Genomic DNA, 20,923 nt, shown 5'->3' on the forward strand with positions numbered 1-20,923 from the left:
TAGAGTTATCAGTACTTCCAAAAAGCAGTGTCTATGCTTGGGGTGGTGAAGTCAGACTATCATCTCAGCTTTCACTGCATGTGCTGCTGGAATTATTAGGAGATCCAGACAACTGCACAGAGCAAAGCCATACCAAAAACTCCTGAAGGTCTTCAGCCAACTATCTTCAACAGCACAAGCAAAGATAAATATGGAAATAGCACTGTATTTCACATTACAAAACATGGGGCCAGTACATGTAGTAGTTTAAGACTTCCTAGTCCATCTCACTGCTTAAATTTATCAATCAGAGGAAAATAAGGTGACTTGAAAAGTAGTCTGGAAGGGGAGCAGACAATCAGACATTTGGTGAGTTCAAAACACTGGTCATAAGCAGCAGGACAAAAACAGAGGAGGAAGGGGGTGTATGAGCAGCATCTACTTCTAATAAACTTGCTAAGGACTATGTGGTAGCACAAGGGCATGTAAGCAGCAACAACAGATGTAGCTTTAAAACAAACAAGTCTCTGCTTATTTTGCAATTAAAATTTTTTAGAAGGATGCAATCTAAAACAACCCTGATGAAAAAAAAAAGAGCAAACCCAAAGTTGAATAGCTCTAGGCCTATACACAATAGGTCTCCCTACTTTCTATAGTGCTGCAAAGTTTTAACAAGTCTTTGTTTCAAAAGTTATTTAAACTTGTGTAGAAGGTTCATTAAATACACAAAAACTCTTCTTGAGCCCTGGAAGCATTCCTGAGCTCCACTGCAATGAGACTAAGCCTTTCACCTTCATTTTTATTGTTTTGAAGCAGAAAATTAACTTGTGAGAAGCACAGAGAAAGTGATCCTTCCTTACTAAGATTCAAGATGCTTGTGGAAAAGAATATGAAAAAGAAAGAGGTATTAACCCATGGAGAAAAGCAGAAGCATCTACAGCAGAGGGATAACAGTCCTTTGAAGACTGTGCACTGTGGATGTAAAAATGAGTGCTCTTAAAATTCAAGTTGGAAAAGGTGCCCAACCTTCTCTTAAAGGTATAGCAAAGTAAGCCTTTATAATTGTCACTGGTGTACTAGAACTAACATCAGCAGCCTGTCTCCTAGGTCACTGACTAGTATTTCTACAGAATACTGTAAAAATTGCATTATGATCACTGGAAAAAATGAGTTGTTTCAATAAATGCAGTAAGTTTCAAATTAAATGCTGTAAATCTATAGGTTTGCAGTCTATGCCCATCACCAACCATTCCAGGCTGCTGACTAATGCCTGGATTTTCTATTTTAAGATGGCAATGCGTTAAACATAAGGCAAACCGTTCATTCAGCCCTGCCTTTACATAACTGACACTGCAGGTAAAAGTTATCCCTGGAAATCACGGCAGTAGGAAAGGGTGATCAAGAAACGCCACCTGCTGTCTCCTGGATCACTGTTCCAAACAGCTGCTGGAGTGCAAGGACGTGCACAAAACTCATGTTTTGTTTTACTGCAGGAAGAATATTTGAATACAATAAATAGAAATCCCTTGCCATGTAACAGTACCCAAAACAGCCATAAGATCCTCATCTGGGCTACTTACTACATAAAGCTTTAAGCAGCATTTCCTACAGAAGTCTTTTGCAGTGAAACCTAGAAAAAAAATGCAGCAATTCACTTTGAAATGCAAATGCCTTGTTTTTTCCAGATTGTTCACCAAATTAAAAAAAAAAAATCTATTAATTGAATTTCACAATATTGGCTTCTCTTTAATTTCAAGGTTCATCCTTGATTAAAACTCCATATAAGCAAAGATAATTATTCCACTGGCTGCAATAATACAGCATACATCCTATTCTCTGAGGCTGTCTCCAAGAAATGCTCTCTAGTAACTCAGCCCTTGACATTCCCACCCCTCTGACACAGCAAAACCCCTAAGTATTTGCTTAACTTTAGAAAAGTTTGGTTTCCTGATCTTGGGCGCTGGGAAACCAGAAGCCAACCACATCTAAATACACTAAACTAAGCACATGGCTGAAGACTCTTCTGCACAACAGCCAGTGTGTTCAGGACCTTGATGCATCAAAAGGTATATTTATAAATACACTTTCAAATCCAAGCTTTCCCAATTAACAAGCCTCTGTGCAACTTGTATAAAACAAATTAGACTTTGCTTGAAATCAGCTGCATAAATCTTGAAAGCTGTTCTTTTCTAAGGGAGGATATTACCAGTCTTCTACAACACTTCTAGAGCAACCTTCAAAATTCTAGTGTTTAATTGTCTGAATTTTGTGTGTGTTTCTTTGAACCCTCCCTTTAATCCTTCTTGGGTCCCTGCTTTCTTTTTCTAATGAAGTATTGTCAGTTATTTAAGGGCATCCCCCTTCTCTCTCAAGACAAAGAAATGGTGTTTCTTTAAAACAAATCATTGCCTTAATAGTTAGCTTAAGTAAATCAGCCTCAAGAAAACAAGTAATCAAGAGAACAAAGCATGGAAAATATCAGCTATAATGACAATTGTAATAGAAGTTATCATTACTTCAGTTGCAGGTAAGACACAGCTTCAGTCACGAATCTAACCAATTCAGATTAAAACAAGCAACCAACCATGCACATGTCAGTCCTAGGATGAACCAACTTCTTGCAATTAATGCAAGTTTGAAAATGGCAAATAAGGAAATTAAACAGAACTGACCATATATGTTTGCTACCCAACAGGCTAAATGGGTCAAACTATCTTCTGTTGCCTATAAAAATGTAGTTTTACATCAAACAGTTGTGCTGCTAGTACCAACCAAAATTGAAGAGTAGTTCACTCCTTTATTTTTTTTGAAATTAATCTTTGCCACACTGCAAGCAGCCTTTACAAATCCTGTATCAAATTTATTTGTGGAGAAAATACTGAAAGCTGCTTAAGGGTCCATATTGTACTGGAAGTGTTGAAAGAATTTCCAACTGAGGGAAGAGAAAATGGCTAAAAACCTGTACTCCTGAATTATCTGTGAAATTAGGTGCTACACAGTATTACAGAACAAGTAATTAGCTATGTTCTTAGACTAATGTATGTAGTACTTTAACCACTGCAACCACTCATAAAGAAGTGTGCGCCTATTTTACAAAAATCACAACCTTCAAATGCACAAAGTTCACATTATTCTTCACTTACACTTGCATGAAATTCCATCCACTGCGTAACAGTTTTGTGCACTTTAGTATTAACAAGACATACTGGTGACAGAAGTGAGTCACAGTGTTGGAGCCTCAGACAGAAACCTCTGACCTGCTGTAGCCACATTTGCTCTGATGGCCAAAGATGTGTTCCTGCATGGATGGGTTCTTGTTTCTTCTCAATGACTAATTGGCTTCAACAAAGTTTCATATAGCATGCACAGATTCACTCACAGAAGGAATCCTTTGAGTTCTGACATTTGCTTGAGAGGGGGAGAGACAAAACAAAAATAGAACAGAAGCCAAAGGAGAGATAAGGTGGCCCAACTTGGATCCAAGCTGGGCTCCACCTAGTCTTGTGCTCACAGGACTGCTAAGCTCTGTGCATACACTTCATATGCAGAAGTAAAGCAAAAGTACCTGAGGGTCAGCCAAGGTATATCTGTTTCCAATTCCTTCTATTCCTGATAGTGAATGAGAAAAGATTTTTGGGTATACAGGACTCATAGTTACAAACAGCTTTTTATTACTAGAACCAAGCACATTTGACCTGGAGTCATTAAAGCTGGTCAACGTGAAGCTTCTTTGTACTGTTTCTGTGATCACTTGCTGTACGTATGAGTGAATTATGCAGATGATATGCAATTCTAGTCTAAAAAAGTAATCATACTTGTTCCTAGGACTTGGTTGCAAATTTGTATCAAGATCTGCTTACCTTGAGAGGCTTAACATCAGAAAATTTGAAGAAAGCACTATGTGGGGCCACTCACACTGAGATGTGACTTTCGTTCAGGAATCTCCTTCAAGTGAGAAAACAACTGGTTGGTTACCCTGCTACCCCCACAGCATTTCCATGATCCCATTTGATATGAAGAAACATATTAATACATTGCTTCTGAAGAAAAAGATATTAAAAGGAACAAAAGATGCTTGCTTTCCTCTGATTCTCTTGAGATGTACAGAATTTGAATAAACAGTTAAACCACTTCCATACTCTTTTATCTAGACTCTGGACTGCATCTATCCTTTCAGTCAGAACATTACATCTGATGAAGACTGAATCTTCTTCTCCCAAACCACAGAATTCAGGTCAGATCCGCATACTATTTTGTTGACTTCCATCAGGACATTTAGCATAGGAAAATCCTGATTTAAGTGCCTGAGGAAAAACTTCAAATCATTCTATCACCCCATTTCTGAAAAACACACAAATACCCACCATCACAGCTTGATTTTAGCATCAAAACTGAAACATGGAAGCTACATGATCTGTATTGAAAATGCAGTTTCACACAAACAACTTAATTGCTCATTGTGGAGGAGGGGGGAAGACATTTTATTTGAACCTGGCTTCTAAGAGATGCTAACAGCAGTTCAGTTTGCCATCAAATATTGAACTATTCCAACAACAGATCTGACCGACGTGGTTTAGCAGCCTGATAGCCCAATTGTTTCTGATTTAAAAGCTTTGCAGGGGTCTTCTTTGAACTAGGAATCTGGAAAAGCATGTCTTCCAGTGTGCAAATGGTTATCCGTCCTGAAGCTTGTAGTTTTGTATAAACATCTCCTAATTTGGCAAAAAGGTTGGGGTTTTCTTCCATCTTTTCCCTGACTGTAGCCAGCTAAGGAGGAGAAAATGACAGATTGTTACAGTTCAGCAAGTGAAGATCTCATTCAACCATCACATTGAAGACAAGCAAACACTCAAAGAAAAAAAAAAAGTACGGAACGTAAGGTATTTGGCTAACGCAATGACTCATAAGAAGAGGATTTTACACAGAACACATTGTGTATCACCAGACAATGGTGGAAATGAACTGGATACCTATTAGAGAGAGTTTATTAGACTTAAAACTTCTTCAAAGTTGTACAGTCCTATTTCCAGTCTTAGTATAGACTAACACAATTATTTTCTTTTTAAAACCAGGAAACATAATTGCTTCCTGGAATCTACTTTCCAGATCAGCACAATTCTAATTATTACTATATATCACACTAAATGTACACTACAGTACAAATCAATAAAAGTCAGACTATAGAACGCTGAGAAGTTCTGTATGCCATACACAGAGTATGAGCTGAAGTATAAGTAAATCTCTTAAAAATTGTTATTGATCAATAACCTTTTGTGGAAGGAATGGGTTAGGACTAATGCTTAGTCTTCTTAGGGACTGTTACAAATTTGCAACACAAAATCAAAATACAACATTGAGACATGCAACATTTATTGCATTGAATTTATAAAATGAAATGTTGCTTAAAAATTTTTTTAACATAGCAGTTAATATACATGGGCTAGGTTTTGAAAGGGATGCCCCCCTTCTACCTAGTGTGTGCTATTTTACATATCAGTTATTCATTTTGTTTCATAGGCAGCGGTGAAAGGCTAAGTATTTAATTATTAACACAGTCTTAAAATATCTTGTTTGATAGACACGTTCAAAATTAATACACTAGTAAACTTCAGGAAAAGCAGCAGCCATGCTGCCAAGGTAATAGGGGTACATATGTGCTCTGAAGGAAGCCTTCTTGCAAAAGCTATCTTTTGTAGTAAAATAGCAAAAGCTATTATTTCCCATGTCACACTTCCCTGTATAGCATCACAGGTCTTTCCAAATATTACCAGCCTAACAGTATCACTGTGATCAGAACTTTATTCTCATTTTTACATCAAAACGAAATAGCATAGAAGGCAAGGGATTAAATTATTTAATGCTACTAGGGAACACTTAATCTACATTCAGATTAAATTTGAGCTTCTAAGAGCAAGATCCATAACAAAAAAGGGAAGTGGACAACTAAGTGCTTTGTCCAACAGTGCAGAAAGCCAGCCAGCTGCTTTGGCATCTGAATGCATCAGAACCCAAACAACTTTAGCAGGGTGAACTCGGGTACCTGAAGTTCTGTAGCTGTACCACTGTCATCGTAGCTCAGCCAAGCACCATGGACCTTGTCTCATTACTGTATACTTACCACCTGCTCAGAAAACTCGATTTTTTTCACAAAGGGAGGAGTATCTACTTCCACTGCTGCCTCTAATGTCTTTATTACTTCTTCTAGCAAACCAGATCTGAGCTGGACAAGAACCTTAAAAATAAAATAAAACCACACCTCACAAATAGTACTTATCATAAGAACGCAAATTTTAAAAAAATTGTTTGAGTAAGACATGAAGCAAAGCAGGATAAAATACATTTCTAGATGCTGCGCTGATAAAAATCCATAAATCATGGAGAAAGCAGAGGGAATTATCAATTTCCACAGAGGTTTGAGGGTTTTTTGCAGCTGGGACCTGGAAAGGAAAGGTGAGCCTGGAGGCAAACTGCCTCTGATAGAGCTGCATTAGCTGTTCTTGAATAAAGTATTTTTTTTCCATAGCTTAGAGAGGTCACTTACAGGGCACATACACTAGACATTCTCTAAGGTTGTAGACCATGCAATTAGAGAAAAAAATTGTTGTATGTACATATGTGGTTAAGGTTCATAGGGCTGAACGAGGCCTGAAGTGGGCAGGGCACAGCTAAGGCAGGCATTTACTTGGAGCTGTGTTTTTTTAAATCTCTTGTAACAAGAAAGCACAAAGTCACAATGTCATAATCAGAAATTGCTCATGGGTCTATACTCCCAGATGTAGGACTGCTCTGCTTTCCATTTCCATCTGTGGCAGGAAGCGATTTTAAAAAATGGGGTAAGGGTGTTAACAATTCAGAAAGTAGCTCATCCAACTGACAGAAATTATCTGTTGGCTCAAAAACAAGCTCAGCAACAGTAGTGATACATGCCTGTATCAGAAGCTGGCCTTCTGTTACTTTGCACAGGGGAGTTTTTTGTCCAGTATAGCACACTTCTCTGCAAGATTCTAATACAAAACAAGCATACTTACTTTAAGATTATTGTATAGTTTGTTCTCTGTTTTTATTATCTGGGAACAATAAAAATTGGCTTGTGCTACATCATTCTAGGAAGGAATTGTAAATAATAAAAAAATACGGTTAAACATGTGTGACATACTTTCACAATAAGAGTTCAAGAACAACAGTCTTTCACAACTTTTCAGTGAATCACAAACCAGCATTTAGAACCCCTCCACCAACACCCACAGACTCCAAACAGCATTCAGCCTGTGAAAGGAACATCCCACGCTGGAGTTCCCATGTCATCTGGCTCTTCAGCACATTAGACAGTACTCCCTGCCTCAGATCAGCAGCGAGAGGAAGCATGTAACTAACACTGAGCCTAAGAGCACCTAAAAGATAAATGATCTACACATACGCTCCGTTTGGCACTTGTCAGAGTACTTAAATGAAGGGCAGCATATGTTAATGTGCGTATTTATCCTGCCCAGCACTTTTAACCTTTTGGACATACACATTTACAGCACTGTATCTATGTCATCAACTGATTTGTATAGACATTAAATGTTACACTGACATTTACTAGACCAACCACTGTTACTTGGGATCAAGAAACATCTTACTCACAGCAAGATGTACTGTCAAAGATAATGCAACTTAAGGAATAGTTAAATGTAATGTGAAGCATTATTCTGTTTGCAAAACAAGAATTTTAACTGATTTTTACATGAAGGAACAACATCAAGGATACTTCATGTTGTTTCAGAGACAGAGATTTTGTTTTTTAACCTCAATGCCAGTGACATGCCCTATACTGCCATCATGCACGTGAATAAATTAATTTCAATGATGCTATTGTTCAGTGTCACTGTTCACAGAGACAGTGCAAAAAAGACCACTGAGTGCGTTAGAAAATTTTAACAATTCTACTTCATTCATTCAAATCCATGGACAACATCAAATCGCTAGCTCTTACAGTGCCTCTAACCTCTGTTTAGACATGAAGCAGAAAAGGTTCAGAATTTCCTCAAGTTGTATACACAAATTAATGGCAGAGGAAATACTAGACTTTAGAATTTCCTAACTGTTATTCTTCTGCTCAGTCTTTCACCTTGTACTGCCTCAGAGCCTCTTCATATCAGTGCTTAGGCATATGAGGTATATGAAAACCTCCTCTTGAAGAAACTTGTGGAAAAAGACAGGCCATCTCCCAGGCAGCAGGGCAATACATATCATAGCCTTTGAGTTTGCCTCCCAAGACAAACATTTTAAAGAGGTGATTATGCAAATATTTTAAATTATCATTTTAATTCTATTTAAAGGAAACCATCACTAAGCAGCAGTATCTGCAGGACTTAGTCTATGGTTAGATCTAACCTGCTGACCTAAATCTCTTTCATTTTCTAAAAATATTTTACATGACTTTGTCACTAGCACAAAACACCTGCACATTAGACATGAGATGTTTAGATTTCAGAATTTCCACATTCACTTTGTGCGGGAGTTGTCTATAATCCTACTGTTTCGGGGGCTTAAAAGTTCTCGAACTTGAAGTTATTAGATAGATCAGTTATGCTTCCTCTATGTTAGCTTCCTTTCACTTACTATCTTACTACAATATATTTTACTTACTACAGTATATTTTACTACAATAAAACTGTAGAGATTCAGGCACAGATCAAAACAAAAGTTACTGTACCTGCTTCAGAGCAGTTGCCACAGCAAAGTAGAACGCTCGTGGTGGTAACGCGTCACCTTTTAGCTGTGCTTCTTCAAGCAGTTTTGCAGAGATTTTGCAAGACTCCTGATTGTCCTGCATAGAAATTTCAAACCTAAGTTGCACTTGTTTTTCTTGTGATCTGAAAGGACTGTAGGCAATTGCAATCACATTCAGAAGGCATTCAGAGTCAACATACTGTAAGATTACTACGGCAATCCATATCTGAACCTAACCAAGCAGATTCTGTGCACCACTTCTTGAGAAACGCAACATCAAAATATGATATTCATAGCTACAGAGTTCAGAAGAGGGTAAAAATAACTTCCATTATTTTAACAACTACGCCTTGCCCTAACTGTTTTGGCTTCTACAAGAGATAAAACAACCCCGGCACTATGCTAAAACTAACTGACACTTTCCTTTCCACTTTCCAGTTGTTCCCAAATCAGGAAAAATCCTGATTTTTTTGTCCTTAACTTTATTCTAAAAGCTACATTAGATAGTTAATGAAAAGCAGTGTTTTCTAAGCATTGAACTACTCAGCACCATTACACTAAAGAAATCCGTGTATGTGCAAATTTGGACATTCAGCAATTTTTAGCCTCTCTTACGGATCAAATCTTGCAAGACATTTCCCAAGTATATATTCTAATACAATAGCTTAGACATTTGCCTGTTTTCCAACACAGAAAGCTTCCATTATTGCTAGGACTATTTTCAATAGGAGTCTATAGTAAAAGGCAATGAGTTTACCGGTGTGTTGTCTCACAAACCACCAACTCTCAGAAACAATGCTACTCACACTGGAAATCATGAATAGAGCTGACTGGACCCCAAACAAAATAATACCTGCCAAACTTAAAAGCTGGCAGTGGGAAGGTTTTGTAACAACTGGTACCATAAATATGGGTAAGAGCCTTCATATTTGTTCCTAGTATTTGGTGTTGATTTCTGTTCCTACTGTTCAAAGAGTCATTCCTGCAAAATACTGGTCATGATTTAAGAGATTATGGTCATCCTTTGGGTGTTTAGGGGATGCTTTTCCATGCCACTCCTGAATGGTCTGTGCAGCTTGTGAAAGTACCTTTTGAACCACATGAGAAACCTGTGGTTTAAACCACGTTCTTTGAAAATTTAGAAACATTCTGACAGGAGATTGATTATTACATAAATATTTCGTTGTCATCAAAAGGCCTATAGCCTTTCCTGCACTAAAAGAAGGAGCATCTTTTACCTTAGAGGATCGCAGTGTCTTATGATTTAAAACATCTCAGGAGTGTTTTAGACTTGACCTCTAAACTACTTTTGTACAAAGATTAAACATTAATTCCTTTGTTTATCCACCAGCAATAATCTGAAATTTAAGCCTTGCACATTTTTCTGTACTGGTCTCTGGCCTGGTTATTCAAAAGAAACCAAGAATTAACCTGGTAAAAATCCAGCACCGCTCTTAATGATACCAGCACCATTATTTCCAGTACTCAAGTAGTGCATCTTGAAGATATTTCCCTTCAGTTTTTTTTCTGAAATTTATTACATTGCATCACGACCAAAAACACTTTTGAGCTTCATGGTTTCTCCTCCTACCACTAATAGCTGAATCAACAGATTATGCTTTTGAAAGAGCTCCACCTAATCCTCTTTAGTGCATAAAGGGTTACTACAGCTTATTCCCTTATTGATAGTATTTCATCTTAATGAAAAAAAACCCACAAATTTATTATGGCTGTTAAAACAGCTGGGTGACAGTTTAGAATAATTTCCCCTTTATTTTTACCAATTCACTAAACAAGTAATGATGGGCCAGATTGTCTACTGAAAACACAGGTAGGGCCAGAGGTAGTAGAAAACAGAAGTCTCAGGAACCTCTTCCTGTTGCACATGCCATGGATCCAAGCCTTGTGACAGCAGGCTGTGGAAAGAACCATGTAAAGATTTTGTGGAAGAAGCTACAGCAGAGGGAGTAAAGGATACCTCAGAGAAACACAGTGGGTTTCTATGAAACCTTTACCTAAACAGGCAAAGTACAGACCAAGGAGCAACCTTGAAGTGGTAAATATTGCCTCAGTGGATGCTAGTAGCAAACACTAGCTTATAAACTTGGCTTGTAGCACAGTGTCAGAGTCTTTCCACATTGAAAACTTTCTAAAAAAGGTGCCTTCTATGTAGAACTGGTAACATCCCTAAACTGACTGCAATCATCAATCTCTAGCTGTTTTTAACAGCAGACAACTTCCACAGCTCTTTCTCCACTCTGTCTACTGCCCCACTCACCAAACACCAAAGCCACACGGCTATTTCTATTTCCCCTGACCTAAAGGCAGCCCTGATTCATTAGAACTGAGAATTTTGGAAGCATCACATAAATTACTACTGAGCTACCATTTTAGGCCAACTCCTTTTTATCACATGTGCAGTCAGTTTCACTGCATGGTTAACTGAGAAACCTGAGGAAGTTTAGTCTAGTGGTGTAATTTTTCCTCCACTAGTGTTTTTCTTCCTAAAAACATGGGGAAATTTAAGAAGAGTTTCCTACTGAGTTTGGGAAGGGCCTATGTTAATATTTCAAATTGCAGAACTAATTCAAATCTGGAGAGGAAGATCAAAATAAAAAAGTCTGGGGATCTCACTATGCTACAAAAGGGAAACAGTTCTAAGGAAACAGTCATAGAACCTCCGTAGCCTAGTTTCATACTGTGTTCATGCTCTTTTTCTCCAAGATAAAAATACAGTTAAGCTCAAAGGGCAGCCTGTCTCTCACTGAAGGCATTCATTTAGGTTTCTTTTCTCCACTCAGCTGCTCATTTTCATCAGGCATGTAGGAACAGGTTACCTTCGAAAACTCTAATCCTTATCAAATTTGGGTGCAATTACAGAAATGGTTCAAGGTTACTTGGAGGGGGAGAAATGAATGGGAGATGCCTGACAAACAGAACATATCATATATATGTCTTGTCTCTTAAGGAAGCCAGACTATAAAACCAATATTGAGGCTCAAGCACAGAGTATAGTCTGAAGAGATGCAGAGATCCCAGAGAAAGAATACTATCAGCTAATCAAAGGCTGTATCAAACTTGTTCCTTAGTGCTTATGTCCATGTAATTTTTTAGAGATTTGCTTTGTGACATTAGTTTGCATGGGAAGCTATATATGTGCACCGTATCATGCACAATAAAGCAATTTAGGACTTAAATATGTCTAAAATATTTGCACCAGAGAAGAAATCATGACTGGGAACATACGGAAATTTTAAAATCAAAAAAAAGGAAGACATAGAGATGGCATTTCAAATACTTTTTCATCACATAAAAAGTGATCGCATTCAAAGTACTTACCAGTTTGTAGCATATTGCAAATGCAAGTAGGTATGTTTCTTTGTTGAAAGGTATACCTTGTTTTTTCATTTCTACCAGAACTTCCAAAGCACCTATCAAAAATACATTAGTATTACTCACTTCACAAATTTAAGGCTGTACATTTAGTCAATGGGAAAAAAAAATATTCAGTGTGGTATGAGCTCAATAAGTCTATTTCAAAATAAGAATGTAAAATGAAATCTGTTTTTTTTTTTAATTAATACATTTCAAAAGTTTCATTTAGAGTCAGTTGGATGTAAATATTTCTTCCCAGCAAGGAGGTTTTCAATCTACATTAGCACCTGGCCTTACTGTTCTATTATTTTCATAAAAATCTAAAACTAAATTGTAGATACTTGACAAAGGCACTCTCATTCTTCCTAACTGCCCAGAAATCAAGCCTTTTAAACACATGATCAAATCTTCCACCATTTTAGGCAAACTAACACACACACATGTTCTGCTACACCTCAACACTGCATTCAGGCTCCGACCTAGTTATTTTTACAGTGGCTCCGTCTCAACTTTTAGGACAACTACTGGACTTAGATTTGTCAAACATCAAGATACCAAGCACTGCATGTTCACCAAATTTCAAATAAAGGGATTTGCTTGAAAAGCTTACTCCACACTCAATTTAAGATTTTCTCATGGAAAGACTTTTCAGTCAGGTCAGATGATTCCCCCTTACCCTCACAAAGAGCCAAACTAATCTGAAGCATTTGACTTACATATTGCAGTAGCCACCTTGTGTGGGCACACTAGTAAGACAAACAAAGAGAAGACTGTGGTCTAGTTTTGTTATCAAAGGAAAAAGGGTACTCTTTCCTGCTCTGACACAAATCCAGAACTGCCAAAAAAAATGTTGAAAAATTTACTGTTCCAAAAACCATGTAAAACAAACTTTCAATAGAGAAAACAAAAAGCTATGGGGAATAATATGGCAAAGAGGAGTTAAGCCTTCAGAGAAGAGAGTTTAGGAAACAGGCCCCCTGGATAATCACAATTCTGTGCAACTGAGAATGGTAAGAATACCACTGGAAGTATGAAACAAATACAGCCTTCCATTTTTATTACAAACTACAGTGCAGCTCATTCATATCTACACTGATTTATATGATGTTTGGCCTTCTAAAACCACAAACCTATCAGCAATATTCATTAAAAATATATATATTTATATATACACACACACTTACAGTGAGAAGCATCCTCCTCAAAATGCATTTGGCTTAGTAAACACAGTACTTACTTTCAAAATGGCCCTTTTTAAACAACATAGTCATCAAAATATGGAATGATGTACTCTCTGAGAAAAAACCATGCAAATTCTGGAGAATAAACAAACAGAGCAAGTGTAAAGGAAGTTAGAACAGTGAGCATTCTTACTACGCACAGCACAGCATTTAACAGGTCTTCCTACTGGAATAAGCCCCACCTTCACAAGTTCAACATTTAACTCTTGATTCCCTGACATCCCTCTGTCAAGTAATCTCTAAAATACCAGTGACGCAGTATGGTCAAAAGCTCACTAAAATTAAACAGAAATTTCTCAGAGATTCCCACTGTTGTTTTTTTTAAATGACAGATTGTGACCTCTAAGTTAATGTAAGCAGAAGTCATTGACTAATGACAACTCCAAAATCTCAGCAGAAATATAGCCTGCAGCTGATTAACAATATCTTTGGTGTAAAGTACCACCATCATGAAACTGAAAGAATTTTTTGCTAATCACTGTATCAAATGATGAACCGATCAGCACAAGGGCTTGAGTAATGACAAGCAGAGTAGCAGAAGAAAGAGCAAGTGTATTTTACATTACACTTTAATCACACTGTGTGTTGGGAATAGCCAAATAAAATGCCAGAGGTATCAAGACTAAATTTTTGCAGCACAGTCTGAAGATGTGGTACTGTACCTTACTACCCATCAGTCACCAAGTCCTGCAAGTACTGCAGGACATAGATCTCAATTAAAAACAAAACAAAACAAAACAAAACAAAATCCACACATACCCTTACATGTGTCTAATTTAAGAATAGTAGCCCAAGCAAGACTTCTCCCATTTCTGACTAGGCATATCCCATGCCTTAATGAATTAACATCATAGCTATGACTTTCCACTGGCTGCCAGAGATCTTTGAAGAAATGACATTATTGCACTGAATCTTTTTAATTTATTATGCACTGGGCATGATTAATCTCTTCTCATAATAGCACACATTGCATTTTACAGATGTTCAAACCCAAGGCCTTTAAGTTTCTGCAGCACTGAAATGGCCAAGTTCCTGAGCTGACAAATATCATACCACCTCTACAGGGTTCAGAGGGAGTTTGAAGTACAGAGTAACGTGACAGATCTGTTGGCGCAAATAATCCAAGCGATTTCAGAGGACTACTGCATAAAAACTTAGAAGTGTTAATTTCCAAGAATGACCTAATGCACCAGAGGATGTATGAAAACATGCATCAGCTGTGCTCATTTGAGGAATTATTTTTTAATCAATACTTTTTATTCAAATGATACAATTATGCAGAAGTGCAATAATAAAGTTATCAGTCAAACTGGCATTTAATTTTCTTTTAATTACTGTTTTGCTGTTTTTAAAATAAAAACCATGTAATCTGCATCCTTACATAAATGTCACAGACATCCTTGCTACTGCAACACATATACTTGAAGTCTATGAGCTCAAGCAAGGCTCATGCGTAGCATACCCATTGCTCACATTGGACTACTACTACTAATAATAATAACAATATTTTCAAAATATATAGGAGAATTACCTGATCTTTGATAAGTTCTACTGCAGGTCTTTCAAGGTCCAGCTCGTAACATAGCCTCATAAAGAGGGGCCCAAATTTAAAATTACGTAAGGCTGTGATTCCATTCTGTTCATGGTACCTATTGGAAAGGTTAAAAAAAAGTTAATCACACAGGGCATGGAATTTGTCAAGGGAAAACAGCTTTAAATAGACAGCAAGATCTGTACGTGCAATGACAGAGGCACACTTCTCTATCTGCACCAGCCAATGACATTTAGATAACAGGAGATTAATTTTATGGAAAAAATATTGTTTTGATCAAACTAATAAATTAACTAGTAATATGTAATCTCTTCTATTTCCACTAAAGTAACCTGCATTGGATTAGTAATAGAAGGGGCCTCTGCCATGAAAATCCCCAGCTACTTTACCTTCTATTTACAGGGCAATAGCACAGGAAGTTGCAGGAGTCCCTGCTAAAATACATCAACTTTTTCTCTCCTACACTAATAAATAAATAAAAAGCTAAAGTGTTTTACTTTTTTCTTTATTAGCTCCTACACTGTAATTGCTCAGAAGGCTTTCACTCACAAACCTCCTGACCTGCCACTGCTGGGTCCAGACCAGTTTATAACCAGGTGTGTCTTGGCTGGAAGCTGCCACTGAACAAACCACTACCTCTCAGCTGACAGATGACATTCTGTGTAGCTCGCTATTCATTCTGCATACAGTGGGACATCACTTTGCTCCCACAGCTTGACTCTCCTTTGATCTGAGAGTCTCTGAAGGGTTGGAAGATCCAGAGTAAATGGAAATACAGCCTTAGTTTAAGGGGTTAAGTATGCATATAGCCACTGAATTAGGGCAAACCCTCAACTGCAGACATAACCCGAGATGATCTAATATAAGCAAAAAAATAAAGACAGAAAAAAGCGTTACCTGGATTGTTAAAAATACCTGTAAATAACTTTTCTGGCTAGTTCCACATCAGATGAAGTCTGACATAAATGCAGTAGATTTTTTAATTCATTTTTGAGAATCATTCCATTTTTCTTTAATTTTTCTTTAATACTTTTAAAATACGGATCTGAAAATAAAACACGTTATAGCAGCAGTCTATAGACAATTTCATTTCCTGTGCTGTGTACTCAGTACCTGAAACATGGAGATTCAATGAAGCAGAAAGTTTGCTTTCTTCATCATGAAAAAGGTATAAAGCTTCTCACAAACAAGCATGCTTAGGTGTCCCCATGAAGTCATGTCAGACTTGGAAAACCAAGACAACACTTACTGTGAACTTAATTTCATTGTGTGTGTTATGGAATATATCAGGTAATACAAAAAATTTAAAGAGGAAGGAAGTTTAGTAAGTGACATTTTCTGCCTTATGTTCTTTTTTTGACAAGCAAGCAAACAAACAAAACTAATCCCACTCAGCATTCAAATGAGCCTAAGAACTTCTACTCAACACTGTTCGTACAGAAGATTTAAATTCCCTCATGATCGATGCAAACACAGAGTCTCATACATAATCTATGTATTTCTATACATAGCCATAAACTTAGAGTTGCTTCCCCACCGCCTCCCCCAAAGCAGGGGTAATCCTCCTGTTGGTAATCTCAAGGCTCTGATTCACACATACACAAGACTAAAATCACATGTACCACCTGGCAGCCCCATTCCTCTAATGGTGCTGCCCCTGGTCTTGGGTGGGGAAGTGAACTTTTTTGTAGAGGTTGCTGGATCATTGCTGTTTACAAGTGAGTAACCTACACAAGAGGTGCAAAGTGAGCACCCCAGAGAACAACATATTAGCTACTGGATGTATATCTGTTGCTACATGCAAATACAAGTCCTTACTCAAGACTGAGATGCAGAGCTGAGTCCTGTGAAGTCAGAAGAATGCATATATGTAAGTATGCATATATAAGGGTTGTGATGTGTTCAAAGGTGCACAGAAACACCTGGAAGCTGAGATGTGTTTGTAAAGAACACATAATAGTTATTATAACTACTGTAGGTAATTGTTTAACTGCTGTAAGTAATAGTATAACTATTATAGTTAATAGTTGCATTATAACTGTAATAAATAATACCTATTATATATTCTGTGTAACAGAACAGTTATTCTGCTTTTTCCATTTCTAAATCAAGTTTACTACTAGCCCTAATTACTTCTTTTCATCTTTCAAGTATTAGACTAAACACTTGGTATAGAAACTGTGCACATATAGACACAAATAGGTGCTTGGCACATTGTTTTCATCAGTCTTCAGAGGCTACTATTTGTACAAAACAAAAAGGTCAACTATGACCTGTAAAGCCAAATATTTGGCTTCTACAAACCTGTTTTAGCAAAAGTGATTGGCCCATAGCAATAAATTCAACGTATCTCAAGTACAGGATGAATAATCCCCAACATGAGTATGTCATCATCACAGCAAAATATAGTAACATTATGACTTGCCACTGCCCAATTTAAATTCTACTTTTAATTAATATAGAAAAACTGTCATCTTGACTTTACCTCCCTCTCTGTCCCAGAAGACTGGTTTATATAAAACTAAATTTAATTATTTGTCTCTTCCTTGCCACACAAAATAAATTAACTATATCCTTTGGGAAAATTGTCAATTTTTATCACTAGAACACCTGCATATGATTAAACAGGTGCAGGAAATGGAGTTTTACATACCTTTTCTTAAATATTAAGGGCTTTTATGGTCATTAAGGAAAGGAATTTGTACATGCTTTAAACAGCATGACCAAATTCCATCAGAAAAAATCCACTGATATTGCTCCTTCGTTAGTTTGGAAAACCTGAATTTGTTTTTCATATTCTGAGTATGCATATGTCAACTGGAATTGGGTGTACAACTGAGAACTTACATTAGGTAAAAGGAAAAAAAAACTAAAAGAATAAGCTAACTAGATTTACAGAGCAGATTAAAAGAGAATTACGGGCATAGGCCTTCTCTGGATAGTTCAGTAGCTATTAGGCTTTGTATTAACTTTCTCTGCTGATGGTGGATTTGAACCAAGATTTGTAGACTGAAACAGTATTTTCTCTTTGACTATCTGACAAGGTCAGAAAAGCAAGGACACAAACATCTCAGGTCTTATGTAAACACCTTGCATACTTGAAAGCTTCTCCACATTTTCCAACACAGCATGACTAATATTGTTTTATTCTACAAAGCCTCAGATCTTCCAATAATTTTAGCTAAAAAAAATTTGCAAGAGGAAGTTGTGAGTTGTGGCTTTAAATGGGGTCAATTGGTGCCACATTGACTTTGACTGTCTTGTTTCCTAGGACTCGCGCTAAAACTGAGAATGATGACTATGAAATAAATACCAATACCTTTATTGCCATGAACTTCATTTCTGATTACCATTTTCATCTGCTGAAATTCTTGTAACTTTATATCATCTTCTGTTAGCAGATACCGCTTCCCTACCACAAGAAAAAAAGAGGAAGGTTGAGTTTTATGTCACACCATCTGTTTTAATACTACTGAACTTTGCAGTTATGAATTACTGCTGTTATTTATTGTGTGATACCAGACCACTGGCAGCATGACACTAAAAAAAAAAAAAAAGACTGCAAACGTTGCAGTTGCTCATGTCACTGACAAAAGAACCCCCGCATCATGTCACAACTTTCCAGAGTTAATGTGTACAAGGATGAAGAAGTATATTTTTATTTGATGTGCAAAGGAAAAACTAGAGACACCATTTCTCTCCACCTAGCCAAGGTACAAGATGACTCTGCACAAGAATAAGATCTTTCCCCCCTTTCATGCTTTTATAATGATTTTTCTTGTACTGTCTTTGTTCACCACAATTGATTAGTGGCATAGCTTCTTTTCCTCACACGTGCTGACCCCGCTATTATAGAATGCACTGTTCTTGAAGTTCCAAATGCAGTAGGAAGACAAAAGGGAAAAAAAAAAAAAAAAAAGCTTATTATTTGGATTGTAGTAACACTCAGGAGACCTAGTGAAGATCTGGTGCAGTACAGACTATCAGAGATAAGACAAGTCATTGAGTCTAGAATCTCAACATTAACTTTGAGTGTCAACCTCAACTGTACTGTGTTGTATGCTCGTTTAATGAAAGCGTTATGCAAATGCTGTTGAAGTTTTTGCTGCCACAAACCCAGCTCTCCAGTAGATTTTTATTTGCAACCAGTAATTTTGTAACAGAGAGTCGCTGTAACAGTTTACGTTGCCATGGTCTGATCTTTTAAGTTTTTGGCTTCTTAAAGAATGATTCTAATCATGAAGGGACAAGAGCAAGTATTGACCCAAGTTAGGTTATTTATTCTCCTTCTGCATTTCCCTAGCAAAATGTAACAGGCCATGCAAAAAAAAACACTTGTTTTCTATGCGAGCGAAGCATGCTAATGACACACTTCATAAAATCAGAAGAAAAAAATTCCATTAAATGGCACCTTTAGCCATTAAATTTAATGGAAACAGTTCTAATGGGTAAACAAATACACTTTACCCAGCATGAAATTGGCCTGGATTACCCTGCCATTTACTTCGCACGGACCTTCTCAGCTCGTCTAACACCAAAAGACCATCCTTGTCCTGGGCCTCTCCAGAGCTGATGCAGGAACCATGCTGGTGCCTGGGGCGGGACAGGCACATCACACCTCATAGACAGTCAGTGGTCACAGGTGGTGTCAGCAGAGAGCTTGCTTGGGGCTGCAGAATTTTACCGTTCTTGAATTCAATTTGCTGAATTCGACTGCTTCCTTAAATTCATACCTTACAGTGTTATAGAAACAAACCACTGCAAAATCAAATTAAGAGGGCCTCCGAGGAAAAAGGAGGGAGATTAATACGATGGCTGGTGCACGCAGGCAGTGCAGGCCGTGGCAGAGAACTTAACCAACCAACTTGCTTTACCTCAGCTGTGCCGCAAGCTTCTAAAAGGAAGGCCAGTGAAGAGTGGCGGGCAGACCACGACGCAGGATGTCTCTGAGGGGTCTAACAGAGCTGTAAACTGAGCGAAACCTCCACTGACACTGGCGCAGCGGGCCGGGAGCCCAGGCGAGGCCTACGCCGGGGACCCTTCTGCCATACACCTCCTTTCCCCCAGGTGTCCCCGTTTTGTTCTCTGGGCGAGGGAGCACCTTCGAAGGGCCTCTGAAGCCCGGGCGCGGTGGTGGTGACAACCACCAGGCGCAGCGCAGGGCCTGGATAACGTTTTTTTGTCCTCCCTGAATATATATTTATGAAACCGCATGGGGTTGGGTTTTGGCGGGTTTTTTTTCAGTGCTTCGTATCCAGCCAGCAGCAAGCACGGGATAAACTGAGTAACGCTGCCGCACCAGCTCTGCCCACCCACCGCGGCTCAAGGGGGCCCGCTCCAGAACCCAGCGGGAGCCCCTCGGCCCTCCCCGCTACCGTGACCCCGCGCCGAGACCGCCGTCCCCGCAGGAACTACAACTCCCGTCAGGCACAAGGCCGGCGGCGGCCGCCGGGCCTGCCGGGAGTTGTAGTACTCCGGTCGGCCCCCCAGCCGGCGGGCACCCCAAGGCCCCGGCCGGGCATCCCGCCGCCCGCCCCCGCCGCGCAGCCCGCGGTACCTCCAGGCGCGCAGCCCCAGCAGCCCGAGGCGGGCGGGCGAACCGCCGAGCGCCGCACCGCCTCCCGCACCACCCGCTGGGAGCCGCCAGCGAGCACCGCCGCCATCTTGCGCCCGCGCCCGCCGCCGCGACCGGGGGCGGGGCGCTCGCAGGCCTTGCCCCTCGCCGGCGCTCGCTTCCTCCCTCGGCGCCATGGCCGCCTCCGTGCTCGGCAGAGGCGTGCTCTGGAGCGGGAGGGCCCTCAGCGCTGCGGCAGGTCGGTGGTCCGTGGGCAGGCGGCAGCGGGGCGAGGGCGGGGGGGCGCGCTGAGAGACGTCGCGGGCCTGTCTGGGCCGGGCCCTCGAGTCGCCGTGGTAGCCGCTGGCTGCCGTGGCCGCCGCCGTGGGGAGCGTGAGCAGGGGCGGGGTGCTGCGTGGGGACTTCTCCTTCATGCGTCCATATATAAAATTGGGGACAGCTGTAGGAGGACGTAGCGCTAACATGCGGTGCGGGAGGGTGTTCTTA

General features: G+C 39.2%; 2 protein-coding genes across 3 annotated transcripts in view; one reads left to right on the plus strand and one right to left on the minus strand.

Annotated features, from left to right (window-relative positions):
• Positions 1 to 3,627: 3,627 nt before the first annotated feature.
• PTCD2 (pentatricopeptide repeat domain 2) lies at positions 3,628 to 20,564 on the minus strand. Its single transcript, XM_069776648.1, has 10 exons — positions 20,420 to 20,564; positions 18,182 to 18,274; positions 15,778 to 15,907; positions 14,842 to 14,959; positions 13,307 to 13,385; positions 12,034 to 12,125; positions 8,678 to 8,791; positions 7,008 to 7,082; positions 6,098 to 6,211; positions 3,628 to 4,746 (listed from the first exon to the last, which is right to left on the minus strand). Exons 1-10 carry the CDS (start codon positions 20,523 to 20,525, stop codon positions 4,522 to 4,524), a joined length of 1,146 nt encoding a protein of 381 aa, XP_069632749.1. The 5' UTR covers positions 20,526 to 20,564; the 3' UTR covers positions 3,628 to 4,521.
• Positions 20,524 to 20,923, plus strand: part of MRPS27 (mitochondrial ribosomal protein S27) — a 47,851-nt gene continuing 47,451 nt past the window's right edge. For both annotated transcript variants that reach the window (XM_069776644.1, XM_069776647.1), the window contains exon 1: positions 20,524 to 20,675. In XM_069776644.1, coding sequence (XP_069632745.1) covers positions 20,612 to 20,675 — 64 coding nt within the window. In that variant the 5' untranslated portion in view covers positions 20,524 to 20,611. The remainder of the gene's footprint in view (positions 20,676 to 20,923) is intronic.

The sequence above is a fragment of the Haliaeetus albicilla genome, chromosome Z (assembly GCF_947461875.1).
Source record: "Haliaeetus albicilla chromosome Z, bHalAlb1.1, whole genome shotgun sequence".
Classification (NCBI taxonomy): Eukaryota; Metazoa; Chordata; class Aves; order Accipitriformes; family Accipitridae; genus Haliaeetus; species Haliaeetus albicilla.